Below are 24,723 nucleotides of genomic sequence, written 5' to 3'. Positions count from 1 at the left end.
AATTGCTTCGATAATAATGCAGGACTGGTCCAACTTCATGGCTCCAATTCAAATCACTAAAGAAAAAATGTATTATTAGAACATTAAACAACCTTTATTAGCTTTAATTGCGGTGGGTTTCTCTTTACAATTTCTTGTAATTCTGATGAATCAGTCACTTTTGATCGTCCTTTAGTATTACAAGGCAGATTATTGATTATTGCAATAAGAACCCTAATCATTAATAATTCACCTACCCTTTTGGACCAAGTAATTACCTTGTTCTATACTGCATCAACTCTCCCAATTAAATTATTGAATATTAAATATATAAGGATCTATTGCTATTTGTTAAATAATTATTCTTTATTAGTGAAATTGTAATCTAAATTGAAGTCTTATTATTATTTTTTTAAAAAAATTACTTTGAAGTCACCATTCAAATTTGCATGATGAATTTGACCCATGCGCATGCAAATGAAACAATGATGAGCATGCAATATATGCAAGTGTCATGTAAATTAAATTAAAATAGATAGACGACTTATTTGAGTGCTATAATTATTTTTGTTTGTTTGTTTATAATTAATCAATTAACCTAACAAGTAATTATAGAGCAGTCGCTTTAACTAATTTATTCCTTTCCTTTGATAGAAGGAGTCATTATTATTATTAGGAATGATTACTAATTATAAGTTATGATACACACTATAGACTAATTCAGCTATATATGAAGATTGAAAAGATTTATTCTACTATAGAAACTTTCATGGAGTTGGCAATATTGTTTGATTCCTTAGTAAAATTATACTCTGTGATTTTGCAATTCCACAAAATGATGAATCATTCCATTGCATTCAGCATAACTAACCTAACTCATAGACCAAGCTATATATAGATATATATAATTTCTATCAGCAATATAATTATTCAGGTTGTCTCTTTTTATTAGTTTAAACTTTTAAGAAGAATGATTTTATGACATGATATTAGAACTTTATACTGATTTTTTATTTGTTCTATGTCGATTTTTAGTAAATCCAAAAAAATAAAAATAATATAAGAAAAAAAAGGCCTATATAAAAATCAAATGAGACTCTTATTTAAGAAAAATATTAAAAATATAATAATTTATATTACTTATTTATTTCTATCAGCTTTTGAAAGTAGTAATTTCATGATACTCTCAATAAACCGTAATACAAGACACTTTCTCACTAATTAATACGTACGTATCTGAACTCATTCAAACTATTTGTTCCTTAATGCATACTATTTAGATTCTATCTACTTTGATTGAATTATGTATATATTAAGAGAAAACAAATTAAAGAACACACGCATGTACTACGCTTAGGCCATGGTATGTGGTGGTAGTAATTTAACATAAGGTAGATTATTATTTATTTTATTTATTCATGTGCTATAGGATTTGTTAGAATTAGTTAATCTCGTTCACAAGTTACCATATAACAATATTATTTACTCATTACTGTTAAGAATGATAAAGTATGTATGTCAATATTTGGGACTGAAATTGAAGTTTTCATTATTTTGTTTTTAAATTGCAATAATGAGATTATAAAATGCATATTATTATAAGCTAGAAAAATTCCATCGTAGAAATTCACATTGATATGGTTATAGTCATCTTTACCTGAAGATGCAAGTTCAACAATGACGGATACATGTCATGTTGTAGTTTAATTGAAAAAAAATGATTTTTGTTTTTAAGGAGCAGTTTATTTAAAAGCAGATCAACCGATTTTTATTTGAGAAAAACTCAAGTGCAGTCGATTTCACGTGAAGTTGATATAGCTGAAAGCCGTTAGATAAAAATTTAGTCAAATCATCTAACATATCTCAATTATTAACTTCACGTAAAATTGATTGCACCTGAGTTTCTACATTTTTCTTTTCGTATTACAAATATTCAACTAAAATTGTACCTTAAAGATAAATCAATTTTTTGTTTCAACATAATATAGCACATGTTAGTAGTTAAACTTGTAGTTTTTCATGAAAACAATAAAGAAAATTTATAAAAAAAATTATACAAATGTTAAAAATATTATTATTATTTATGTGCAATGTGATTCTTCTTTTCAGTTTAAATTAAAAAAATGATATCATGACTAGGTTACATTGATGTAAGTAGTAACCAAGAAAAATTAATGGCATGAAGAGAGGAGCAAACGAAGAATCATGAAGCCGTGCGGGTCCAGGATGAATGACAAAAATTCTTGTAAACCAATAATGATATACAAGTTATAAAAATGTTGATGTATAAGAAAAGCAAAAGCTTATTATTGGATAGCATTGCACATGGTAATGTTACCCCTTGGCTTAGCTTCATCCCTCTAAGTTTTGCCGCCCACCACAATATTTTACGCCATCACTTCATGAAATACGCACCTTCATATCAATTTTCAATATTAGATATATGATTTTCTTGAAGGATAAATTATTGGTGATTCTTTATGAAGTTATGTAATATATTATAGGTGTAAACTCAGGTGCAGTCGACTTCACGTGAAGTTGATAATTGAGAGTTGTCAGATGAAAATTTAGTCAAATCAGTCGAATCATCTAACGACTCTCACTTATCAACTTTCCGTAAAGTCCAGTGAATCTAAATTTTCACCTATATTATATTTTTTTATTTTGTCATTTTAGACTAATTAATTCTCTAATGTTATATATATATTTATATATATATATATATATATATATATATATATATATATATATATGTACACACCCATGCCACCGCCCACGGAAACACAAGACTAATGTCACATTTATTAAAATATAAGAAAAATATTATCATATAAAAATATAAAACACAATATTATTTAAACTTTTGAAGGAGTTAATATATATATATATATATATATATATATATATTTTATATAAAAATATCGTTCCTAATATTAATATAAGCGCACGCAATAGTATGATATTATTTAAATAAATTATTAATTAGCATCTGAAATTCATTGGATTCTCTTTTTGGTCAAAGAAACTTATATTAACCAATCTCATTTTATTAGTCAGATAAATAATAGCCAATCTTATACACACACATAGAAATATTACTTGAATACTAGAAATTAAGTACACAATTAATTATACCATGTTTATGTATATTAATATGTTTTACATATTTTTTAATAAATAATTATAATCACAAAATAACCAATTTTTTATAATAGAATAATTAAACTTTTTAATAACAAATAATTAAGTCTTTACGATGAACAGTAAAAATTATTATCCATAATATGTTTTAACACTATTTGATTATAAATACAAACACAATACAAAATTATTTCATATTTTTATATGAATACTTGATATTTTATCTCAAACAGTAACCATAAATATAAGAGAATTTCTCTAATAAAGAACAAAATTAGATTAAAAAAATGAAAATTTTTACTAAATACATAAAAAAATATATACATTGTATTTTTTTTTATTTTTTTTTAACTAAAAGAAACAATCTCTACTCATTACCACATTCATTATAGTACTGTTTTCTGGCTAATCTTATTAATCAAGGATGGGATTTTATAGACAACAAATCCAATGTATTTTAATTTATACATTAATTTGCATGAACTCGAAATCGATCGTGGGGGCCATTTTCTTGGATCATGGGCTAATTTTTCTGGGATCATGTGTTGCACACAGTTTTATGTGCAAATCTTCATTTTTTTTGTTTCCCTAATTATACTTTCAAACTTTGAATATTTCTACACCCACCAAAAACTATATATATTTATTTAAGGAAAAAAAAAAACTTTAGCGGTTGCCTAAGAGGCCAACTCGCTATGAATATGAAGTGTGTGTGGTTCATGATTCATGAATAATTAACAGTTCATTAAGCGTTGAAGGTCAAATATGTAACATGAACATGACAGGTATATATATTTGAATAGTTATATTTTTTTGACCGAATAATAAAATAATATTAATGATATATACAAAAAGGAGAGACCAGCAGTATCAACTTGCATAGAGTTATTAATTGATTGATGATGAGAGTCACCGGTTAATTGTGAGCATAATTTAATTAGTATTCTGACCCTTATACTTGTCAAAAAGCTAAGGCTTCTGGTAATAATTCAACAAAATATTATTTATATATTTTGTGATTTAAAATAAAAACTAAGTGTGATGATGGGTCCATGATATGATATGAAAGTAGGTAATGTTTCAAAGGTTCAAGAAAAGGGCCCAATTGGAATATACTTGTATAGCTGATTCAACTCATTTGATCTTAGAAAAAACAAAAATTGCATGCAAGATTTTGATCTAGTGAATAGTGAATAGAATCCTTAATATACCTAATAATATAGATCAGAAAAAAATCCATAATATACATGAATCTGAGTGCAAAACCAAGTATATAATCTATTCATAATGCAAAAGAAATAAGTTTTCTCTAATTTGTTTATTATAACATATTAATGTTTAAGATAAATTATATTGTTCTTCAACTCTAGAATTAGATAGATCATTCTAAATTCATACTGACACTTCCTAATTTATTATGTCTATATATTAGTCTTTTTCAGAAGAGAGATAAATAATGTCATATGGCTTAAATATCATAAGATATTAGTATATATACCACATATATACCTTTACAAATAAAAATAACTCATATAATTATCTAAACCTTAGGGAAAAAATGGATATACGTTACTATATTCTATTAATCAAAATTATTAGTTGCCACATCATCTAGAGGATGGGAATTGGAGATACTTGAAAATTGTAGCTGGCATTATTATCTAATGGAACTATATACCCTATAAATTATGATGCATGTATTTCTTTCTCTTAAAAAAATAATAATTAATATATAGAAAAAACCACTACCACTTTAGTACTACACATGGGAGAGAAATTAATAGTGTATAATATTTTAATTTAGTGTTACTATATAGCATTATTATTATTATAGCTCAAATTAAAGACTCTATGTATATTTGTTTACAACTTGGAATTATTAGTAATAGTAATAATCCATTCTCTATACATAACTACATATAAATGACAAAGAAAATTAAACAAAGGCAACAATGAAGAAATAATCATACTTTTAATTTTTTTTCCCTATCATCATCGATGCCTAGAAAATGAAGAAGCATCATTTGATGATGGCAAATCAAAGGGGCTCCAATTACCAATTAACAAGTCAGCATCATGATGAGCTTCACTCCCAAAAAGTGGTGGATGATGATGATGATGATGATGTGTGGCTATTTGATCATGAAAGGCATCATGGTTCACCATTATCATCTCAGGATTGTTATCATTTGACCACATCAAATGATGATGATGATGATGATGTGAGGCTTCTTCATCACCCGGTAATGGTGGCAACTCAAAAGTATTGATACTACAATGCTCAATTGGTCCATCATTGTTATTATTATTATCCCTTTGATGATGAATCTCCATAGAAGAGTTGAACTCTTTTAAGTACATTTGATGGTTATTATTTCCCTCACCAACAAATTTGGGTAGCTCAGGAAGATTTATACATCCATTAAGACCAAACTCTTGATGAGGAGGAAAATTAGTACTACTTGGACCATCTTCTAGAGAAGGATCATCAAAAACTGGTTGCAATAATTGATGATGATGATCTTGATTATTGTTATTATTCTCAACCACCCCATCTCCTGAATTTGGCTTTTGATTGAGGAAATTTGCATAAACTAGGGCAAGGTCAATGTTTGGTCCATCAGCTATCACTGGTGATGAGGATCTATTAGAATGATGATGGCCAATAATAGAGTTAGGGTTAGGGTTAGGGTTATTTGAGGTATGATCATGTGATGGTGATGATGATGAATTCTTGAAATTAAGGCCTTCAAGGGATTGTCTTAGGGTTTTATTACCTCTTCTATTCTTCCGGCAGCCGCCGCCGACCGGAACGTTCCGGAGGGACCCACCTTTTGTCCAGTACCTTCTACAGCCCTTGCAAAAGTACCTTGGTTGAGTTAAGCTGTAGTTGTTGTAGTAGCAAAACTTTGTGTTGGAGGAACCACACCGAGGGCAATTTGGGGATATCTCAACATTAGGCTTCCACACACTCTCCATTGACACTACCTTCTACCTGCGTCTGCCTCATCAAATTTCCCTTTTTCTCCCTTACTTTTTGTGTCTTTGTGTGTGTAAGAAAGAGAGGGAGAGAGAGTGAGGGAAATTTCAAGAGAAAATGAAGTGCTAAAAACTATTGAGATATATATGTAGTATGAATCGAAGGTTAAGCTCCCAATGCACATGAATGTAGGGGTTAATTGAGTTTGTTTTTGAATGCACATGAGATCACATAAATATTATTATTATTAAAGAATAATAATGCTACATTTTACACATTCACAAAAAAATAACTAAGATGTTTAACTTCATATAAGGTTGTTATATAGTTAAATAGACAAAGATGATAGATTTCAGCATATAAGTTTGATCTCTCTATTATATATTTCTTTTTCTCTCTATCATTAAATTAAGCATAGGTTAACAAATTAAATTCTTCAAATAATATTGGAGTATAATATTAACATTAGGCTCATGAAGTAGTAGGCACACCTCCGTTCAAATTTTAGAGAGATAGAAATAATTTGTTACATTTTTAAAATAAAAAATGTTATCCGTACACTAAAATTAGTCACAAATGTATTGTATAAAAATACATGTGTAATTTAATTTTTTAATGTATATTTATATTATATTAATAACCAACTTTGGTAACTAATTTTAATGTACACATAGCATAATCATTTTAAATTAAATTACTCAAATTCTTGTTAAAGGTGTATAGAAATGTGGAACAATAATATTGTTATATTTATAACAAAGTATCTATCTATCTATCTCATCTATAGAATATAAAATCTTGGTGCTTGTTATGTGAAAAAAAAAATTGGCATTGGAAATGAATATGAAGTGATGCACATGAAGATGCATGGGATATGTCAGCCTGGTATAATGTGCATGTCATGCCCCGGAGGCTGATGCACAGTGTCGGTGTTTATCACACGTGGCATGTTGGGATTGGTGGATATGAGGGTGATTGAGGAAGCAACTACCTCGGTAAAAACATTTTAGGTTTCTTTCAACACCAGACAGCACACCACAAATATATGACTGAGAAGAATAAGAATAAGAATAAGCAGCAGCACTAGCTACCACATTTCTCTACAATAAAGATAGCATTCCAATCCTATATACATTTTATAAAAGAATAATTTCATAACTAGAGATAAAGATTTTAGCTTAGATATGATTATTCAGTTATTATCGAATAAAATTCCGAAAGGTATTATTACTTGAATATTTATATTTGATTTGGATATAATTATTTTTTATAAAAAATAATATAGAAAGATTTTAGTCTTACGAGTTTCTTAAGGTAGTAACTACCAATTTATTCATTTATTTATTTATTTATTTACATTAGCAGTGTGATTAAACCATGCTAAAATGGTGAAATATTTCAGCTATATTAAACTTGTTTTAGTAAAAATAGTAAAATTCGTCAATTAGGAATTAGAATTATCCCCTCCGAAAAGGTATTTGGTATAAGAAAAAGAAAATTAAACGAGACACAAATTTAAATAAGGAATATAAATTAAGTTATCTTCAAGAATATTTATTTATTAAGATTCATTGCCATTTGCATTTTTATATATTAATATGCGTAATTATATTATATTGACATTACAATTAGGAATATTGATGAAAATCTTAGTTACATGATCCGAGAAGCCCATGATCCAAGAAATAAGAGTCAATGCAAAGTTTATAGTGATCCTTGAAGAGACATTCTTTCTTCAGAAAAATGCTTACTTAATTCCCATATAATAATCCCATGTGCTTTTCTTTCTTGAACAAGAGACACAGACCAATACTTTGCCTAAACCAAAGTACTTGTTTAGAGGAGTGAAGCAAAAGAACTATCATTATTGTTTCAGTGTTGTCAAAAAATAATGTAGCATGGTGAAAAAACAATATCATAGCAATAGGAAGCATTTATTTCACTCATAATTTATATCATAACAAAAATTGCAAGAATTTAGCAAATTGTTGTCATTAACCAGATAATATATCAGTCAAATGCAAAAAGGAAAAAGAAGGAATAAGGATGACATAAGTTGCTATCAAATCATGTTGACTTATGTGATTATTCTTTGTGCATTATATAATTCCTCCCAACGATATTTGAAGAGATTGAGTGAAATATATAATTGGGAATTAACAATAAATCACATTAATTACACACCACTTGAGCTAAACACTCCATGGAATGGAATGATTAGCTTTCCAAATCTTCAATATATTTAGGCCACTAACTTTTTAAAGTAAAGAAAAATCCACCATAAAAATAATGAGTTAATATACTAATGATCTTCAAAAATAATATACTAATGAAGATTAGCATAGAAAACTTGTAGCTCAATTAATAACAATGGCCAATCTAACTAACGAGTTTTTCCAATAAAATTAGCACTTGACTCGGAATATAATTTAATAAAAGGAGAAGCAAATAACTATACACATTGTAAGGCAATGTTATCAAGAACTAATAATGAAACTGTACAATGGAAGTACAACAGCACCATGATTACGCTAGAAATCAACATAAGCACCATTGGGGCATTGACTCAGAAATTAAAAGCACGTTCAATGGCCGAGGCACAAACATCAGCACAAGTTCATTAGTAATCAGCAATGAAAAACATTCACAGATAAGAATAGTGCAAGAAATCATGCTTCTTTAGTTCTACTTTTGCCATCATGCTGCTACAGCTGGCCCAGCCATTCCTGCAGAAGAAACGAAACCAATTTTGAATGCTGATAAAAAATTTTGGTTTAATTGCATTCTTCCCCATCATTACAAGCCATGTGAAATTCAAGTCCCTCTCTCCAAACCTTTAAAAAAAGGCCACTCATGAACACATACTCGAGGTTTAGGGATGTTAAAGTGCTAATATGGTAATACCCAATAAAGTACTAAATCTTGTTACCTGTAGCATTTGCATTAACTTCTGATGCTGCTCCAAAAGTTGGCAAAGTTTGTCACGGTCACTCAACAAAGACAGCCAAGTCAAAAGAGTAAGATGGTAAGAATAAAAAAGATAAATCAAGTTTGTATATCAGCATCATCAATAGAAAGTAGTGTGTGACGTGTGCTCGAAAACAAAGAACACCATCCACAGCAAATACCTGAATTGCTTCCGGCGATTTGAAATACTCGTGTAATGACATTCCAGCATCTGACTGCTGCTGTTCTTGAGCATCGCGATTGAGTAAATTCGGCTGACTGATGCTGCGGTGCATGTGGAAACTCTTGCTAGTTTTGATAATAAGTCTACATCGATGAAACTTGAGACTGCTGCAGCATTTGGATTTGTATTTTTGACACTCATTTGGATATTTGAAATTTTGATTTAATTGTTTGGACATTGAATTAGCTATAGTTTGTTTGACAGATTTTTACTTTTATTTTGACTTATATTATGATAGTTAATTTTCTTATAATTTTATTTGTAGATTATGATAGATACATTAAAGCTGTTGTACCAAAAAAAATTTATACATTGAAGTAAAATTACAAGATGAAAATAATAGTTACAATGTATATAACTTAATTGTCAAGTTAGAATTTGGTTATACCCGTATGTTAAAACCAAAAGAAATTCAAAATGATTCTCTTATATATCCACATGAAGTTGAATGATATTGATTTTTTTTTCAAAGATTAATTATTTAGTTAAGGAAGGATTTTTTTTACACTAGAAAATTGAGTTGTTTTATTTATAAAAATTTTAAATACTCGAGATTAGAATTTATTTGTTTATATGAAAAACAATTAGAATAGTATATATTAGACTATATGACTATTACCCAGGACATATATGATTAAAAGATGTATGTTGAAAAATTAAGGTAAAAAAATTTTGTTTTATTTAATAGTTGCAATCATTTATTGGGTGATTTTGAGAAATCACCGAATGTTGGAGATACTACATAGAAATGAAGAAAAAATATTATATGTGATTTTGTGTTGACTGCTAAAACCATTGAAAACTTTGTATGAATCACATCTTTCACTAGAAAAGAGCTTTTGGTATGTTCAATCTTTATTTATTTTTATTTTATAACTGTTGTTTTTTACGAGAATACAAGGTATCATCTATATATGAAAAATTTTCAATCTTTCGCACCTACTTTTGCTGTTTTAGAAAGTTTAACACCATTCTTTAGGGAGAATAAAAAAAATAATTAAAGTTAATCTTCCCTCCAAATTAATTTGGACATACTTGATGAGATAACGATGATAACATGGATACATATAAAATATAATAACGAAAATCTTATGAAATTTTCAACATTTGCACAAAACAGTTGGTGTAATATATATGAATTGGTAATTATTATTTTTCTCCTATATTTGTCATATTTTATGTAAAACTTAACAATTATTCTTTAACAACATAACAGCGAAAATGTGACTAATATATTAAATAGTCTTTGTCCAAATTTCATGTATACTGTACATGAAGCCTTATTTGAAAACTGTATTTTTGTCCATCCCAGGTATATTTTATTAGGAATTGAAAATTGTGTGATATGACAGTATTAATGATACTATTTTTAATAATTTTGAATTATTAATTTTATTTTAGACGAGATCGGCGACAAAGATTCACATAAGAAAGGATACAAGACAAAAACATGTCGATATCAGGGATGTTTTGAATAAACCTTGATATTCAAAACATCACTAATAACAGCATCTTTCTTATCTTATAACCTTTCTCATGTAAAATCTCCGCCACCAATATTGTCTAAAACAAAATCAATAAACCAAAATTATTAAAAATCGTACAATTAATATTGTCATATCACAAATTTTACAATTTCTAATAAAATATAATTGAAATAGACATGAATACAATTTTCAAAATAAAACTTCATGTACAATATACATAAAATTTAGACAAAAACTATCCAATATATTAGTCACATTTTTATTCCTATGCTATTAAAAATAATAAAATAATTGTTAGATTTTATATAAAATATAACAAATTTAAGAGAAAAATAACACTATTTCAAGTATATAACGCCAACAAATCTGTGCAAATGCCAAAAATTTAATAAGATTTTTATTGTCATATTTTAAATGTGTTATCATCACGATTATATGTTAAGATCGCATTAAGCATGGTTCTTTTAACTTTAATCGTCTAAATTAATCAGGAGAAAAAATTAGTTTCAATCGCCTTTTTTTATCCTCTCACACGAATGATGCTAAACTCTCAAAGTAAATAAAAATAGGTATAAAAAATTGAAAATTATCGGTATGATAAAAAAACATGAATGGTACCACGGTATATTTCTGTAAAAACAATTATAAAATAAAAATAAATAAATGTTAACCATACCAAACAAATTATCAAGAACGATTCCAATGAAAGCAGGGAAAGATGCCAACATTTAAGGATGTGGATTAATAAAATTTTCAATGGTTTCAACAGCCCAACACAAAATCACACATCATTTTCTCTCTCATTCCTCTTGTAGCATTTATTAACTTTCCAAAAACACCCAATAAACAATCATTACATAAAACAAAATTTTTCCCCCTAAATTTTTTAACATACACCTTTAAATAGTATATCCTGGACAGCAGCCATACATCATAATATATAAGATTCCAACTGCTTTTCATCTAAAAAATAATTCTAATATTAAGTTTCTGAAATCTTTATAAATAAAGCAATTCGATTCTCCAGTGTAAAGAAAATGTTTTCGCTTAACTAAATATTGTCTAGGAAAGAAAATCGATATGATTCACGTGGATATATAGAAGAATCATTTCGAATTTATTTTTCTTGTAAAATATAACCAAATTCTAACTCGACAATTAAGTTATATGCACTGTAACTATTAGTTTCATCCTCCAATTCTACTTTAGTGTATAAATTTTTATGAATACAACACACTTTAATGTATCTATCACAATCTACAAAAAAAACCACAAGAAAAAAAACTACTATAATACAAGCCAAAGGAAGAGTAAACAATGGTCAAAATCAACCAACATAATTAAATAAATCAAATAAACTATAGCTAATTCGATATAAACATCTAAATCAGAACCTCAATTCTCAAACATCCAAATAAGTGTAAAAAAATACACACCCTATTAACAAAGACTCAAAACAGTTTCAAATCCATTCCACAAAACGAAAATTAGTATCCCATCACCAACAAACAAGAAGAATCTGAATAATGAACGGCTGAAAAACAAGGCTGATAGTTTTCCTTTTTTAAGTAGCAAGAACATACATGAAACCACTGAAACAAATTAAGTCCAGCAAGACATATATAAAGCAATACCCACGTATTGACGTATATGAGTCGGTTGAGTACTACAAAGTGATGACTACACACAAATTAACTAAAAAGTACCTAACACTCGATCTCTAATTTTAATTAACAGCTCTAAGTAAATTATCTACAAACAAATGACTCTCAATCCCCTATTAGATGTTCAATAACTATAAAAATCATTTAGAAATCAGGAACGGTATGAAAAGATTTCTAGGTTCATTCAAAAATTGTATTCATGCAATTGTTTTTGTTTAAATTTTCACAGTTCTCCCTTTTATAGAATTCCTAAGCTAGTTTCTTAAGTAAGAAATAACAATTTACAGCACCACATCAAAAGAACTAAGAAGATGCAGAGAAATAAAAAAGTTCTCTGATCTATAGCCTGCTCAAAACCTTAGAGAGAAGAGTTTGCATATTAAAAATCCATTGAATTGAGTGCGAAGAGAAATGAGACTGAATCAACTATAGAAGGAAAAAGAGTTAGTTATTTATAGCCAACTAAGTATACACTTAACAAAAGTTCATAACCTTAAAAAGTAGCTTGGCAGGTTTGATATTTGGTTTAGTTTTCATAACCTTGGATTAAATAACTAGTACAACACCCACTAATCTTTCTTTTCTCTTCATTCCATATTCTAATTATTTGCCCACCAATGTGGCTCACCTGCATATGATCTCAAAAAGAAAAACAGAAGTTCGACAACCTTGCTATTCTAACAAGGCACACAAGACAAGTAGACAGGATAGACTTAGAAGTTAGAATTCAATCTAAATATTCCAACATCCATAAGCAATATTGTGAGGAAATTCAATGATGAATGATCATTACAGATAATGCTCAAACCCTAGACACACAACACCTAAATTGGTCGGTATGACTTTGACTTCCTATAACAGTATGATCCTCAACCTTTTCCCCATTTTCAGAAAAACAAACATCAAACTAAATAAAACCCAAAAAATGGAGACTAAACACAACACTATAATAAAGAACTAACAAAAAACATCAAATGCCTCATTAAAACCCAAAAGCAGAACATAAAAAAAAAAACCCAAAAACAGAACATCTCCCTTTTCACATTTGCATAGCAGAACAGAACATTAAACCAATCAAAATCCAAAAACTGCTCTGAAAATTTAATCAAACCATAAATATCGATCAATAAAACTTAAACAAAATCAAAACCCTAATCGTGAATGCTTAACAAAAATTAAAGAAAAAGCAAAACAGTTACCGATATAGTGAGCATAGGACGAAGTACCACCGTTTAATGGTGAGGACGGCAAGGAGTAGGGTCCAGAGAGGGAACAGAGGCGGGACGGGTGATGGAGAAGGAGACGGCGGCGCGACTAGTTCAGAGACGCAGATGGCAGCGCGAGGAATGAGTGACGATGAGATAGGATTGGACGGAGGCGCTGCGACGGGTTGTAGGGAGGAATTGTGACGTGTTGAGAGGGAGTTACAAGTTGAGAGGGAGTTATGGCAATGATGAGTGTTGAGAGAAGGCTTTAATGTTAATTTATTGAGAATGTGATTAATGAGAACTAGCGTCTCAACTGGCACTACCCTGCCTATTCAGCAGCTTTTTTATTATTTTTAAAAAATAAAATCCGCACTATGCCTAGACCAAATATTTGTTCATTATAAAAATTTGTTGGTACATACTCATTGATATTAATAGTTGTTACTTTTAAGTTGAAAAAATCTTCGAGTATAAAAATCTATTATCCAATGTATTATAACCCATATCAACATCCATTTACAAAAAAATAATGTGCGCTAAAATCCATTTTATTGATTTTTTTAAATGAATTAGACACTATTATTGTAAAAACTAAATTGAAAAAGTAATATAAAAAATATATAAATTATATCCTATTAATAAGTTACACTTCAACGTGATTTTATCTAATATTATTTAGAAACATTCATTGTCTTAATGTCTAAAAAAAATATCCCAACATAAGTTATATGACATCAATCTAACTTTTAATCATAATTAATTTTGTAAAATCACATTTATACCAACATCCATTGTGTCATACGACTGGTCACAGAATCACTGGTTCAACAGGTGAAACTTGGCATCTATATCTTCATAAAACAAATTTGAAGCTTGACCAACATTCCTTTATTTTGATTTGCATCTATATCCACATTTGTATCTTTCACAAATCAATACCAAAAATAATTCATAATAATACAAACAGAAAGTATAGGACAACAATTTAATTGAACAATTGCAAAGAGCATGAACCTTATTTTCAACAACAAATTCAACTATAATAATTTTTAGCAACAAAAGATTTATCTCAAGAGATGATTTACAGATTTATAACAAAAAAATTTAGATAAGTGATTATTTCAGCAAGACAACAATATATTCAATCTTCAGCGATGATAATAAATAACAAATTCAACGTGATTTACAGATTTACAACAAAAAAAATTAACTAAGTGATTATTCAGCAAAACAGCACCATATTCAAGGTTCAATAAACTTAGTAATGATTTTCGGCAACCAACAAACTTAAGCTAAGTGATTATTTTGGCAAGTCAACAACAAATTCAAGGTACATGATAATCAATAACACATTCAACTTTCAGCAACAAATTATTTAAGCATCAAAATCAAAGTTGAAACAGAAACACCAGGGAGAACTCACCAAATCAAGTTAGGCGAACTAAGCCGACAGCGAAGGAGAAGTTGATGGCGAGGGAGAAGCTGACAGCAAGGCTCGAAACAAGAAGACGACAACGAAGACAAGCCCACAGGGATCTGTTGCCTCTGCTACAGGCGACGAAGAGCGCAGGGAAGTGAGAGATCGAGACCAGGTGCGAGACAGAGACTGTGAGAAGCAAGAAGACGACCACCACGACGACCCGAGGAACAGATGCGGTTCCGTCTGCTTCTGCCGCCGGCGAAACGAGGGCAGGGAAGGGAGATCTTCAGCTGACGAGAGCTTGACAGACTGGAGACAAGAAGTGAGAGACTGGAGATGAGACAAGCTGACGAGAGCTTGAGCTCGTGGGAGAGAGTGACGAGAAACTGAGAAAGAGAGTTGAGAGAGGAGATAGCGTTGTGGGCTGGGGGTTTGATCTTCAGCAATTAGGGCTTCAGAGAAGAAAAGGGGAAAAAAGGGAGGGGAAAAAGAAGAGAGAAACGAGAAAAGGGGGAAGGGGGGTGTTGGAACGACGCCGTTCATTAAAAGAATAAAATCGTGACTCGGACCGGGTCAAATAAACGATGGGATCACTGGTTTGGCTGAAAACCGTCCGGGTTAACCCGGTTTTCAACAGATTTAATGCATGATCGGTCTAACGAGTGGCTCAAATCAGCCACAGCCGGTCAAGTCAGGTTTAATAACTATGCTAAATAGTATCCTCCATATGAATTGAATTGTTACACGTTTATAATTTTACACAAGATTACTGATCTCTTTGCATAACAATTAGAGCATCATACAGTTAAAAAAATACAAATACCAACACGAAAAGAATAAAAAAAAAAGGATATTTCTGAAGAACTAAATTTCAATTCAGTTTATACTTAAAAGTTAAAATAAAAAGCCTATTAGTTTTCAAAAATAAAATCATTATCATAAAATTATTTTCTTTGATAATTTATAATAACGTAATACAATTCTACAAATTTACACATATTTCTCTTAGAGAAATTCTCCATATACAAGCATTTTTTTATACAAGTCTTTACAAGTTATTATATTAACGCGCTTGAACGTTACTGCACGTTCTTCTTCCTCTTCCTCTTCCTCTTCGTCTTCTTTTCTTTCGTTTCTTACTTTCTCTTTCTCCTTCTTCAACCGTTACTGCACAATTTCACTACACCGTCTTCTTCTTCTTGCTGCACATTCTTCTTCCGTTACTGCACAATTTCACTACACCGTCTTCTTCTTCTTGCTGCACATTCTTCTTCCTCTTCCTCCTCTTCCTCCTCTTCTTCTTCTTCTTTTCTTTTGTTTTTTGCCTTCTCTTTCTCCTTCTTCATTTACGTGCTTTTCTCTTTGTTTTCTTTTTTCGTTATTCTTGATTTTCATTATTTTTTTATATCAAGCTCTGAAATCATTTTTGAAGAAGAAGAAGCAGCAGAATATGAGGAGGAGAAAGAGAAAGAGTTCTGAATTATGCATAAAGTATCCTTTGGGTGTATTTTCTATAATCGTTTGGGTGTATTTTCTATAATCGTTTGGGTGTATTTCTGAAGTTCTATTATTTTCAAAACGATTTCAAAGTTTGATTTCAGAAACCATGAAAATCGAAAAAAAGAAGCAAGAATATCAGTAATAAATACAAGTAAAACAACTAATGAAAAGGCAAAGAGAATAACGAAGAAATATCGTTTGGTGTATTTTCTATAATCGTTTGGGTTTATTTTCTATAATCGTTTGGGTGTATTTCTGAAGTTCCATTATCTTCAAAACGATTTCAAAGCTTGATTTCAGAAACCATGAAAATCGAAAAAAAAGAAGCAAGAATACCAGTAATAAATGCAAGTAAAACAACTAATGAAAAGGCAAAGAGAAAAACGAAGAAATATCGTTTGGGTGTATTTTCTATAATCGTTTGGGTGTATTTTCTATAATCGTTTGGGTGTATTTCTGAAGTTCCATTATCTTCAAAACGATTTCAAAGCTTGATTTCAGAAACCATGAAAATCGAAAAAAAACGAAGCAAGAATACCAGTAATAAACGCAAATAAAACAACTAATGAAAAGGCAAAGAGAATAACGAAGAAATACATGGAGGAGGAGGAAGAAGAAGAAGAAGGAGAAGAAGAGGAAGAGGAAGAGGAAGATGAGTTGTTCATAATCCACGGTGAGTGAAGAAGAAGAAGAGGAAGATGAGTTGTTCATAATTCACGGTGAGTGAAGAGGAAGAGGAAGAGGAAGAGGAAGAGGAAGAGGAAGAGGAGTCGTTCATAATTCACGGTGAGTGTAGCGCTTTGGAAACTAAATAACGCATTAAAAGACTCTAATGTATAATAACTTGTAAAACTTGTAAGTCAAAAAGACTTGTATGTGTAGCAAGCCTCTTTCTCTTAAGTGAACCCACACGCATGCTTAAATTTTTATTCATTATATATTAACAGAATAATATAATTTAACAAATATATAAATTATATACTTAAACATATTTTAAGATTTTAAAAGAACATATATATCAAATTAGAATCTTATGTTATTATGCAAAAAATTTATTTTTTATTGAAAAATGGCAAAACTTTGTTCAAAAACCTAGTATAAATTTAAATACCTATGCTCCTTCGATATTTGTTTGTCCCAAAAAGTTAATTAAATAAAAATGTTTTAGATCTAACTAAGGATCAAATAGGCATTATACTTAGAACAATTGATTCCCTATTATAATAAACCTTTAATATAATTATAATAGGATGCACAAATATAACATTTTGCATGCTAAAATGGTTAAAATGAAAGTAAAAACTAATATGCAAGGAAAAAAAAATACAAAGTGGTTTCATTATTCTAACGATTTTATATTTCTATTCAAAATGTATTCAATGCAAAAAAAAAAAAAAAGTATTTTCTTGTAACACTAAACAAACCTAAATCTTGAAACAATTAAGAAATAAGGATGTTTAGTAGTGCATCTCAAATTTTTAGAAAATACAATATTTACAGGCAACTACAATTTCTTTGTTAGCAGTTGCAACCCAAAAAAATTCAAACTATTAAATACCATGACATTTTCCCCAAACAATCTTACAAAGAAAAAAAAAACCTAGAAAATGTCATAGACAAATAGACAAAAAAGAAGCATTGCTCAAATTTTATTGTGTTAACAACAACATACATAAAGCAAAAATGATTTTGTTTTGGGAGTACACCAAGCAATACAATACCTTATCTTTTTTCTTTTTAGAAATAATGTCATAATTTATTTAATTAAATCTTTGTCATTGTTACCAAACTATTCACATACATGATTAAACCATTAGTTTTACAGAAAAGCAAATTCTTCATCTGTCAACAAGGTCCTTACTGTATATTTTTACTTACAATAAAAACATAGACTTGCTAGTTCTGATAATGAAGAACAATTTCAACCATAGGCTAAAATTATGATTCTCTCTAGCTTTGTAAATCAGATAGAAAGAAGTTCCATTAAAATATAACTAATTCATTTTTGAAGTAAATGAAGCCACTAACCTTGGTCTCATACTCAACAGAGAGTAAATCAGCTCTAAGTTTCTCCATATTTGTCTTAGCAATCATTCTCTCAACCTCCCTTAGCAGTTGTGCCTCATTGTGTGCCATTCATCTCAGCTCAATTTGCCACCTTCAACCACTCCAAAAATTTGGCCATTTTGCATTTGCCTATGTTAATATACAAAACTCTAAAGCTCACACCTTAATAATAGTCCAGAATCGAACTTTAAAATCATCAAAACTACCTAATTCACATATGATGTTTAAAGCTTATAATAGAAGAATTTAAAGTCCTTAAAATATTAAATAGACATCCTTTTAGAATTGAACTTTAAAATCATCAAAACTACCTAATTCACATATGATGTTTAAAGCTTATAATAGAAGAATTTAAAGTCTTTAAAATATTAAATAGACATTCTTTTATTCCGCAAAGCATGTTAAAGAATTCAAACATACACACACATTGAAACTAAATAAAGTAACGTCTCATTTAAATCCCTAAAGAAGTCACCTTAAATTATTTCATGAGCAATTCTTTTTATCAAACTAAGCATTTTCTTAACTACCATCTAATTCTTTTTTTTTTCCTTTTATAAAACTAAGCATTTTCTTCTTAATCTTCCAGTCTAAAATTAGAACAAATGAAGCAAAAGTCAAAGAGTTTATTGGCATTTAATCAAGAATCTAACATGCAAAGAAGAAAGCTTAAAAACAAATATATTCTTGAGGATTCCATCACGCAAATCAACATCACAAATAACATAGGATGTGATTTCAGAATCTTTTTAACTGATATGATCATCCATCTATATATACCCCAAAACAGTGATTCTTAGTGTGTAATCTATATCTATTCTCTTCTCCCCTCCACTGCATATATATCATTATGAAATTATGATAATAATTGTGTACTAAGTGGTTATCAGACTGAAACACCAAGTCATAGAGAATAGAGAATAACACATCTCTGACATTTGATAATGAAAACAAAATACATCATGTTCAATATTTTATCCAAAAGATGTTTACCTAACCAATTCAACTGCGGGTGCCACTTGATTGGCCTCACTCGGGGCTTCTTGCTTTTTCTGACTAACCTCATGCAATTTCTGAAACAATAGCATAGCACAAATAATATAATAATTAAAAATAAGATTATTAGTAGCACAACAACTACATCATCTCCAAGGATCAATATAATGGTGCAAATTGAACGGTGAACAGCTTAAGCAATATCATCTAAGCTGAAAATAAAATCATAAAAAATGAATACACATAAAAGTTCAAATCAGAGGGGGAGAAAAAACACAAAAGGTAAGAGAGAGCAATTGAAAACTTTCAGCAACAACACAAAATTAGGATGAATACATCTCTTATTATCTCTGCCTTCTTCTTTGTACTTCTAAACCACAATCAAGCAGCTACACCATATCAAGGGCACACAAAAAAGATGCGATTGAACTTTAGTACACAGGCTAATAGAATCACTATAAAATTCAAGTTCATGATCTCTTCTCTAATATAATGCTAACAGTCAATTGGTTAACTAAAAAATGTTTGTTTCACACATAGTGACCAGTTTTTCAAATTTCAATTAGTTAACTAAAAAAATGTTTGCTTCTCAAAAGGGGGGAAAAGGAAATCTATATAATTTTCAAGTTGTCATAGTTATAGAAAATAGTCAAGACTCAAGAGCATGATTTAGTGATTAAAAAACTGCCAACAAACCATAACATAGAACTGCAGCAGTGGTATATACTGAGTTCATAGATATTGCAATGCAACTAAAAATTGGAAATCAACATTCATTATGCATGTATAGTAGAAGAAAAAGTAAATTAAAGCAGATAATTTATGAACTATTATTAGTGTTATTGTTGCATATTCACAAAATACTGCATGTAATACATGACTTTAACCATTTACATTACCTATGTGCCCTTGAGGTTTCAATATTTATATATGGAAGGAAACTCAAAACCAAATATACAAAAGTTATGGAAGGAAAAGGAAGAACAAAATTAGTTAAATAGATATAAACTTAGTTAAATATTAATGTTTGCCATCCAAAAATTAAACGGAACAAATTAAAGAAGAGACAAAAATGATATAATATAAATAAAAAAAAGGTGAAAAAGATAGCAATTAAGGCAGGCAGATGCATCATTCATACCGCTGTAGCAGGCGCAGCTTCAGCCGGAGCAACTTGCCAGCAAATTTCACACCTTGAGCTTTGCCAAGGAAGTTGTTCCTTAAAAAAAGAATCAAGTTTTCAAATTACTTATGTAAAAATTCTAATAAAAATGTTTAAAAAGGGAAGAAAAATACGTTCCATCATATTTATTGGTTAGAAGATTTTGCTAACAGAGGACAGAGTAAACCGAAACATTGCACCAGAGCTCCGGCGTTTCCTCTGCTTGCATCCCGAACCCTAACGACATTTTCTATAACTTTTTTTTAAAAAGAAAATAATAAAAAAGAAAATAAATTTCTGCTTGTAAAGAAGAAAAAATACTTCTGCCACACCACCGACGACAGGATCTCGGAGCTCTCCATTCTTTTGACCGAAGTGGTCAACTTGTTGCCAGCTGCTCCTTCGGTAGTAACACCACTCACCGTGCCACTATTCTTTCTCCTTGCAGCTGCACCAACAGCCACCGCCACCTCTAATTTATTATTCTTCATCTTTGCTACTCGCCGGAAACAGATTCGGAGCCTCTGTCGTCGTCTTCTTTTTTCTTCGACAGACGCTCTCCTAACCCGCAGCACTGAGCACGCCCGTTCTCTATCTTCTATGCCAGTTACTGTTTTCATCACCTGTGAGCTCGTTCTTTTTTCTTTTAGCGAGAGAGACAGCGCCCAAGTAGAAAGAAAGAAGCGAAGAGAGAGACAGAAAATCAAGGATAGAAGAGAAAGTTTAAATTTAGGGAAAAAGACAAATAGGTCCCTGACTTTTCAAACTTTTGACAAATACATTTCTGACAAAATTTAAATACAAAAAAGTCCCTGACTTTAACAAACGGAGGACAATTTAGTCCTTCCGTCTATTTGCCTCTCATACACCTAACGGAACTAGCTGACGTGGCTAAAACGGTGTATAGGTGTACGTTACGGTGTCACGTTGGAATGGGAAAAAAGTTCGAAGGACAAATAAGTCCTTGACGTCATTTTACAAATAAAGTTCGAAGGACAAATAGGTCCTTGAGAATTTTTTTTTCATTATACTTCTATTATGATTCTATTATGAGAATTTAGTTTATAAAATTAGGCTAATTTTTTTTTGTATGGAAAAAATATTGGTGTTTTTGTTGAAAATGGGAGAATGTGGTGTAATTATAGATGGGTAGATTTTTTTTGTAGGAAGTCAACACGTGGGGGGCGTGGTGCAACACGTGGCATCATTTTGACCAACACGTGGGGGCGTGTTGAACACGTGGCAGCATCTTAGCCAACACGTGGGAGCGTGTTGAATAATTTTCACAATACTGTAATATACTTCAAATGCCAATATTCAACCAAAACACCAATTTTCTTTCCATATTAAAAATAATTTCTGATAAAATTATGCTTGTATTTTGAAATCTAGTTAACTTGTTTTATTCTACAATTTAAATTATTTGTATTAAAATTGTAGAAATTGGGCTTGTTATGTTTCTACTCTTTTTCTTAAATTGCATTAGTTTAGTTTTAGTGATTTGTGTATTATATTAGAATTTGTTAAATTGTATTAGTTCAGTTTTCATCATACCAGTAGCATTAGTTAGCATCAGTTCATTTATGCATCAAGTTAGCATTAGTTCATTTGTGCGTCATTCATGTATTAAGTTAGCATTAGTGCATTTATGTATTATATTAGAACTAGTATTTTTATGCATAATAACATTACAAGAATATTTTTTTAAATTATAGTTCACTTTGTTCTAACAGTATAAATTATGCATGACACAAAAGATTTATAAAATTAAACTACTTTTACAAAAAAGTTGTAAGTTGACAAAAGTTTCTGACTAAGAAGACCAAGATATCTGCAGATAAAAAATTAAATAATAAGATTTTTAGTTATTATTTTTATATGAAAAAGTCTAATTTTTTATTAGTAATTAATTTTAACATTCGTTATCGAAAATTTAAAATAATTTAATGTGTATAATTTTACATTTAAAATATTTTAATTGTAAAAAAATATCGAATGACATATTTTGATTTGTCAAATTACTAATATAAAATATAATTATATATAGAGTAAAAATAGTAGAGAGAAATATAAAAATGGAGAGAGGTAGATGAGAGAATTTAGGAAATGAGTTTATTAATTTTGAAAAAAAATTCTCAAGGACCTATTTGTCCTTCGAACTTTATTTGTAAAATGACGTCAATGACTTATTTGTCCTTCGAACTTTTTTCCCCTTCCAACGTGGCACCGTAACGGACACTGGACACCGTTTCAGCCACGTCAGCCAGTTCCGTTAGGTGTATGAGAGGCAAATAGACGGAAGGACTAAATTGTCCTCCGTTTGTTAAAATCAGGGACTTTTTTGTATTTAAATTTTGTCAAGGATGTATTTGTCAAAAGTTTGAAAAGTCAGGGACCTATTTGTCTTTTTCCCTTAAATTTATTCACTATTGATTTGGAATGCTCATTCAAATTGTGTGTTTGAAATTTGAATTCCAACCCAAAAAGAGAAAGAACCCGCTCATAGCCAACAAAATCTCCTCCTCAATCTGAAGTTTGAAGTTTGAAATTTCTATTACTCTCTCAGTCCGTCTGTCTCGGTAACTTTTTTTTTTTTTTTGTCAAACACACTTTTTTAAGAGTTACTATTTTGGCAGCTACAATGTCTATTTTACCCATTGAGGTTTCAATGTTTACATTTTACTTTTTCAGTTGACAATGTAATTATATTATATTGACATTACCAATTAGAAATATTGATGAAAATCTTAGTTACATGATCCGGGAAGCCCATGATCCAAGAAATAAGAGTCAATGCAAAGTTTATACTTCATAGTGATCGTTGAAGAGACATTCTTTCTTCAGAAAAATGCTTACTTAATTCCCATATAATAATCCCATGTGCCTTTCTTTCTTGAACAAGAGACACAGACCAATACTTTGCCTAAACCAAAGTAGTTGTTTAGAGGAGTGAAGCAAAAGAACCATCATTATTGCTTCATTGTTGTCAAAAAATAATGTAGCATGGTGAAAAAACAATATCATAACCAGGTAAATATTTCAGAGAGTAAATGCAAAAAAGAAAACGAAGGAATAAGGATGATAAGTTGCTATCACGTCTTGTTGACTTATGGGGTGATTGTTTGTGCATTATAAAATTCCTCCCAAAGATATTTGAAGAGATTGAGTGAAATATATAATTAAAGAATTAATAAATAAATCACATTAATTACACACTCCATGGAATGATTAGCTTTCCAAATTTTCAATATATTTAAGCCACTGGGATTTTAAAGGAAAGAAAAATCAACGCGGATTGAAAATGGTCAAAATTTTGATCTAATCCATACAATTCTCATTGAATCGGATACAATATTTGCATTTTTAAGTGTCAAATCCAATAATGAATATATCCACATAATAAAAACTTATTTCAAAAATATATTTTATATAAAATATCCAATATTCTATTTTTTACACTTTTAAACTTATTTATTCCTAAATCAGCAACCCTAAAATATACTAAAGTCTAAAACAGTTACACCTTATATAAACAAATAAACAAAAACAACAGCATAATTCATTACAAACAATAACATGAGGATGACAAACTGGCAAGACCATAAGATGGCAAACCGGCAAGAGTGGAAGACAGCGGGAACTGATCACAATAAGACAGTGAACACGGAGAACAGAGGACCCTGTACCGACGCGACTGACGGTGAGAACATGAGACGAGAACCACAGTCATTGAAGGAGCGACAAAAACGCGACGAAGAGGGATGAATGCGACAACACAAGAAACAGCGACAACACTGCGAGAGAAGAACGCAACAAGGAGGGAGTAATAGCCGGTGAGCAGCTAGGGCGATCAGAGAAGAAGTGGCCGATTGGTGTCTAGTGTGGCAGAGAATGAATGCCTCAAGGTTGCCAAAACTCAAAGGAAGAAA

The 24,723-nt window shown here is 30.1% G+C and overlaps 2 protein-coding genes across 17 annotated transcripts; both read right to left on the bottom strand.

Moving 5' to 3' along the window:
• Positions 1-5,044: 5,044 nt before the first annotated feature.
• LOC112729896 (dof zinc finger protein DOF3.5-like) lies at positions 5,045-6,191 on the bottom strand. The gene has a single exon (XM_025780035.3). It carries the CDS (start codon positions 6,097-6,099, stop codon positions 5,113-5,115), a length of 987 nt encoding a protein of 328 aa, XP_025635820.1. The 5' UTR covers positions 6,100-6,191; the 3' UTR covers positions 5,045-5,112.
• Positions 6,192-8,512: 2,321 nt separating this feature from the next.
• LOC112757720 (uncharacterized) lies at positions 8,513-21,494 on the bottom strand. Of its 16 annotated transcripts, none has more exons than XR_011867251.1 (7): positions 21,116-21,491; positions 20,774-21,031; positions 19,630-19,709; positions 18,598-18,736; positions 9,229-9,397; positions 9,030-9,090; positions 8,513-8,826 (listed from the first exon to the last, which is right to left on the bottom strand). XR_011867251.1 is itself a non-coding variant. In XM_072206441.1 (5 exons), exons 1-4 carry the CDS (start codon positions 21,412-21,414, stop codon positions 18,716-18,718), a joined length of 507 nt encoding a protein of 168 aa, XP_072062542.1. In that variant the 5' UTR covers positions 21,415-21,494; the 3' UTR covers positions 9,241-9,397; positions 18,598-18,715. The 16 variants fall into 16 exon arrangements, 9 of the variants coding, with proteins under 9 accessions (XP_072062542.1, XP_072062551.1, XP_072062563.1 ...); XR_011867255.1 differs by having other exon boundaries at positions 18,598-18,727; XR_011867253.1 differs by lacking the exons at positions 8,513-8,826; positions 9,030-9,090 and having other exon boundaries at positions 18,598-18,765.
• Positions 21,495-24,723: the final 3,229 nt, after the last annotated feature.

The sequence above is a fragment of the Arachis hypogaea genome, chromosome 2 (genome assembly GCF_003086295.3).
Source record: "Arachis hypogaea cultivar Tifrunner chromosome 2, arahy.Tifrunner.gnm2.J5K5, whole genome shotgun sequence".
In the NCBI taxonomy this organism is placed as follows: Eukaryota; Viridiplantae; Streptophyta; class Magnoliopsida; order Fabales; family Fabaceae; genus Arachis; species Arachis hypogaea.
Note: the sequence above shows the minus strand (reverse complement) of the source record. Positions and strands in the feature narration are given on the sequence as shown.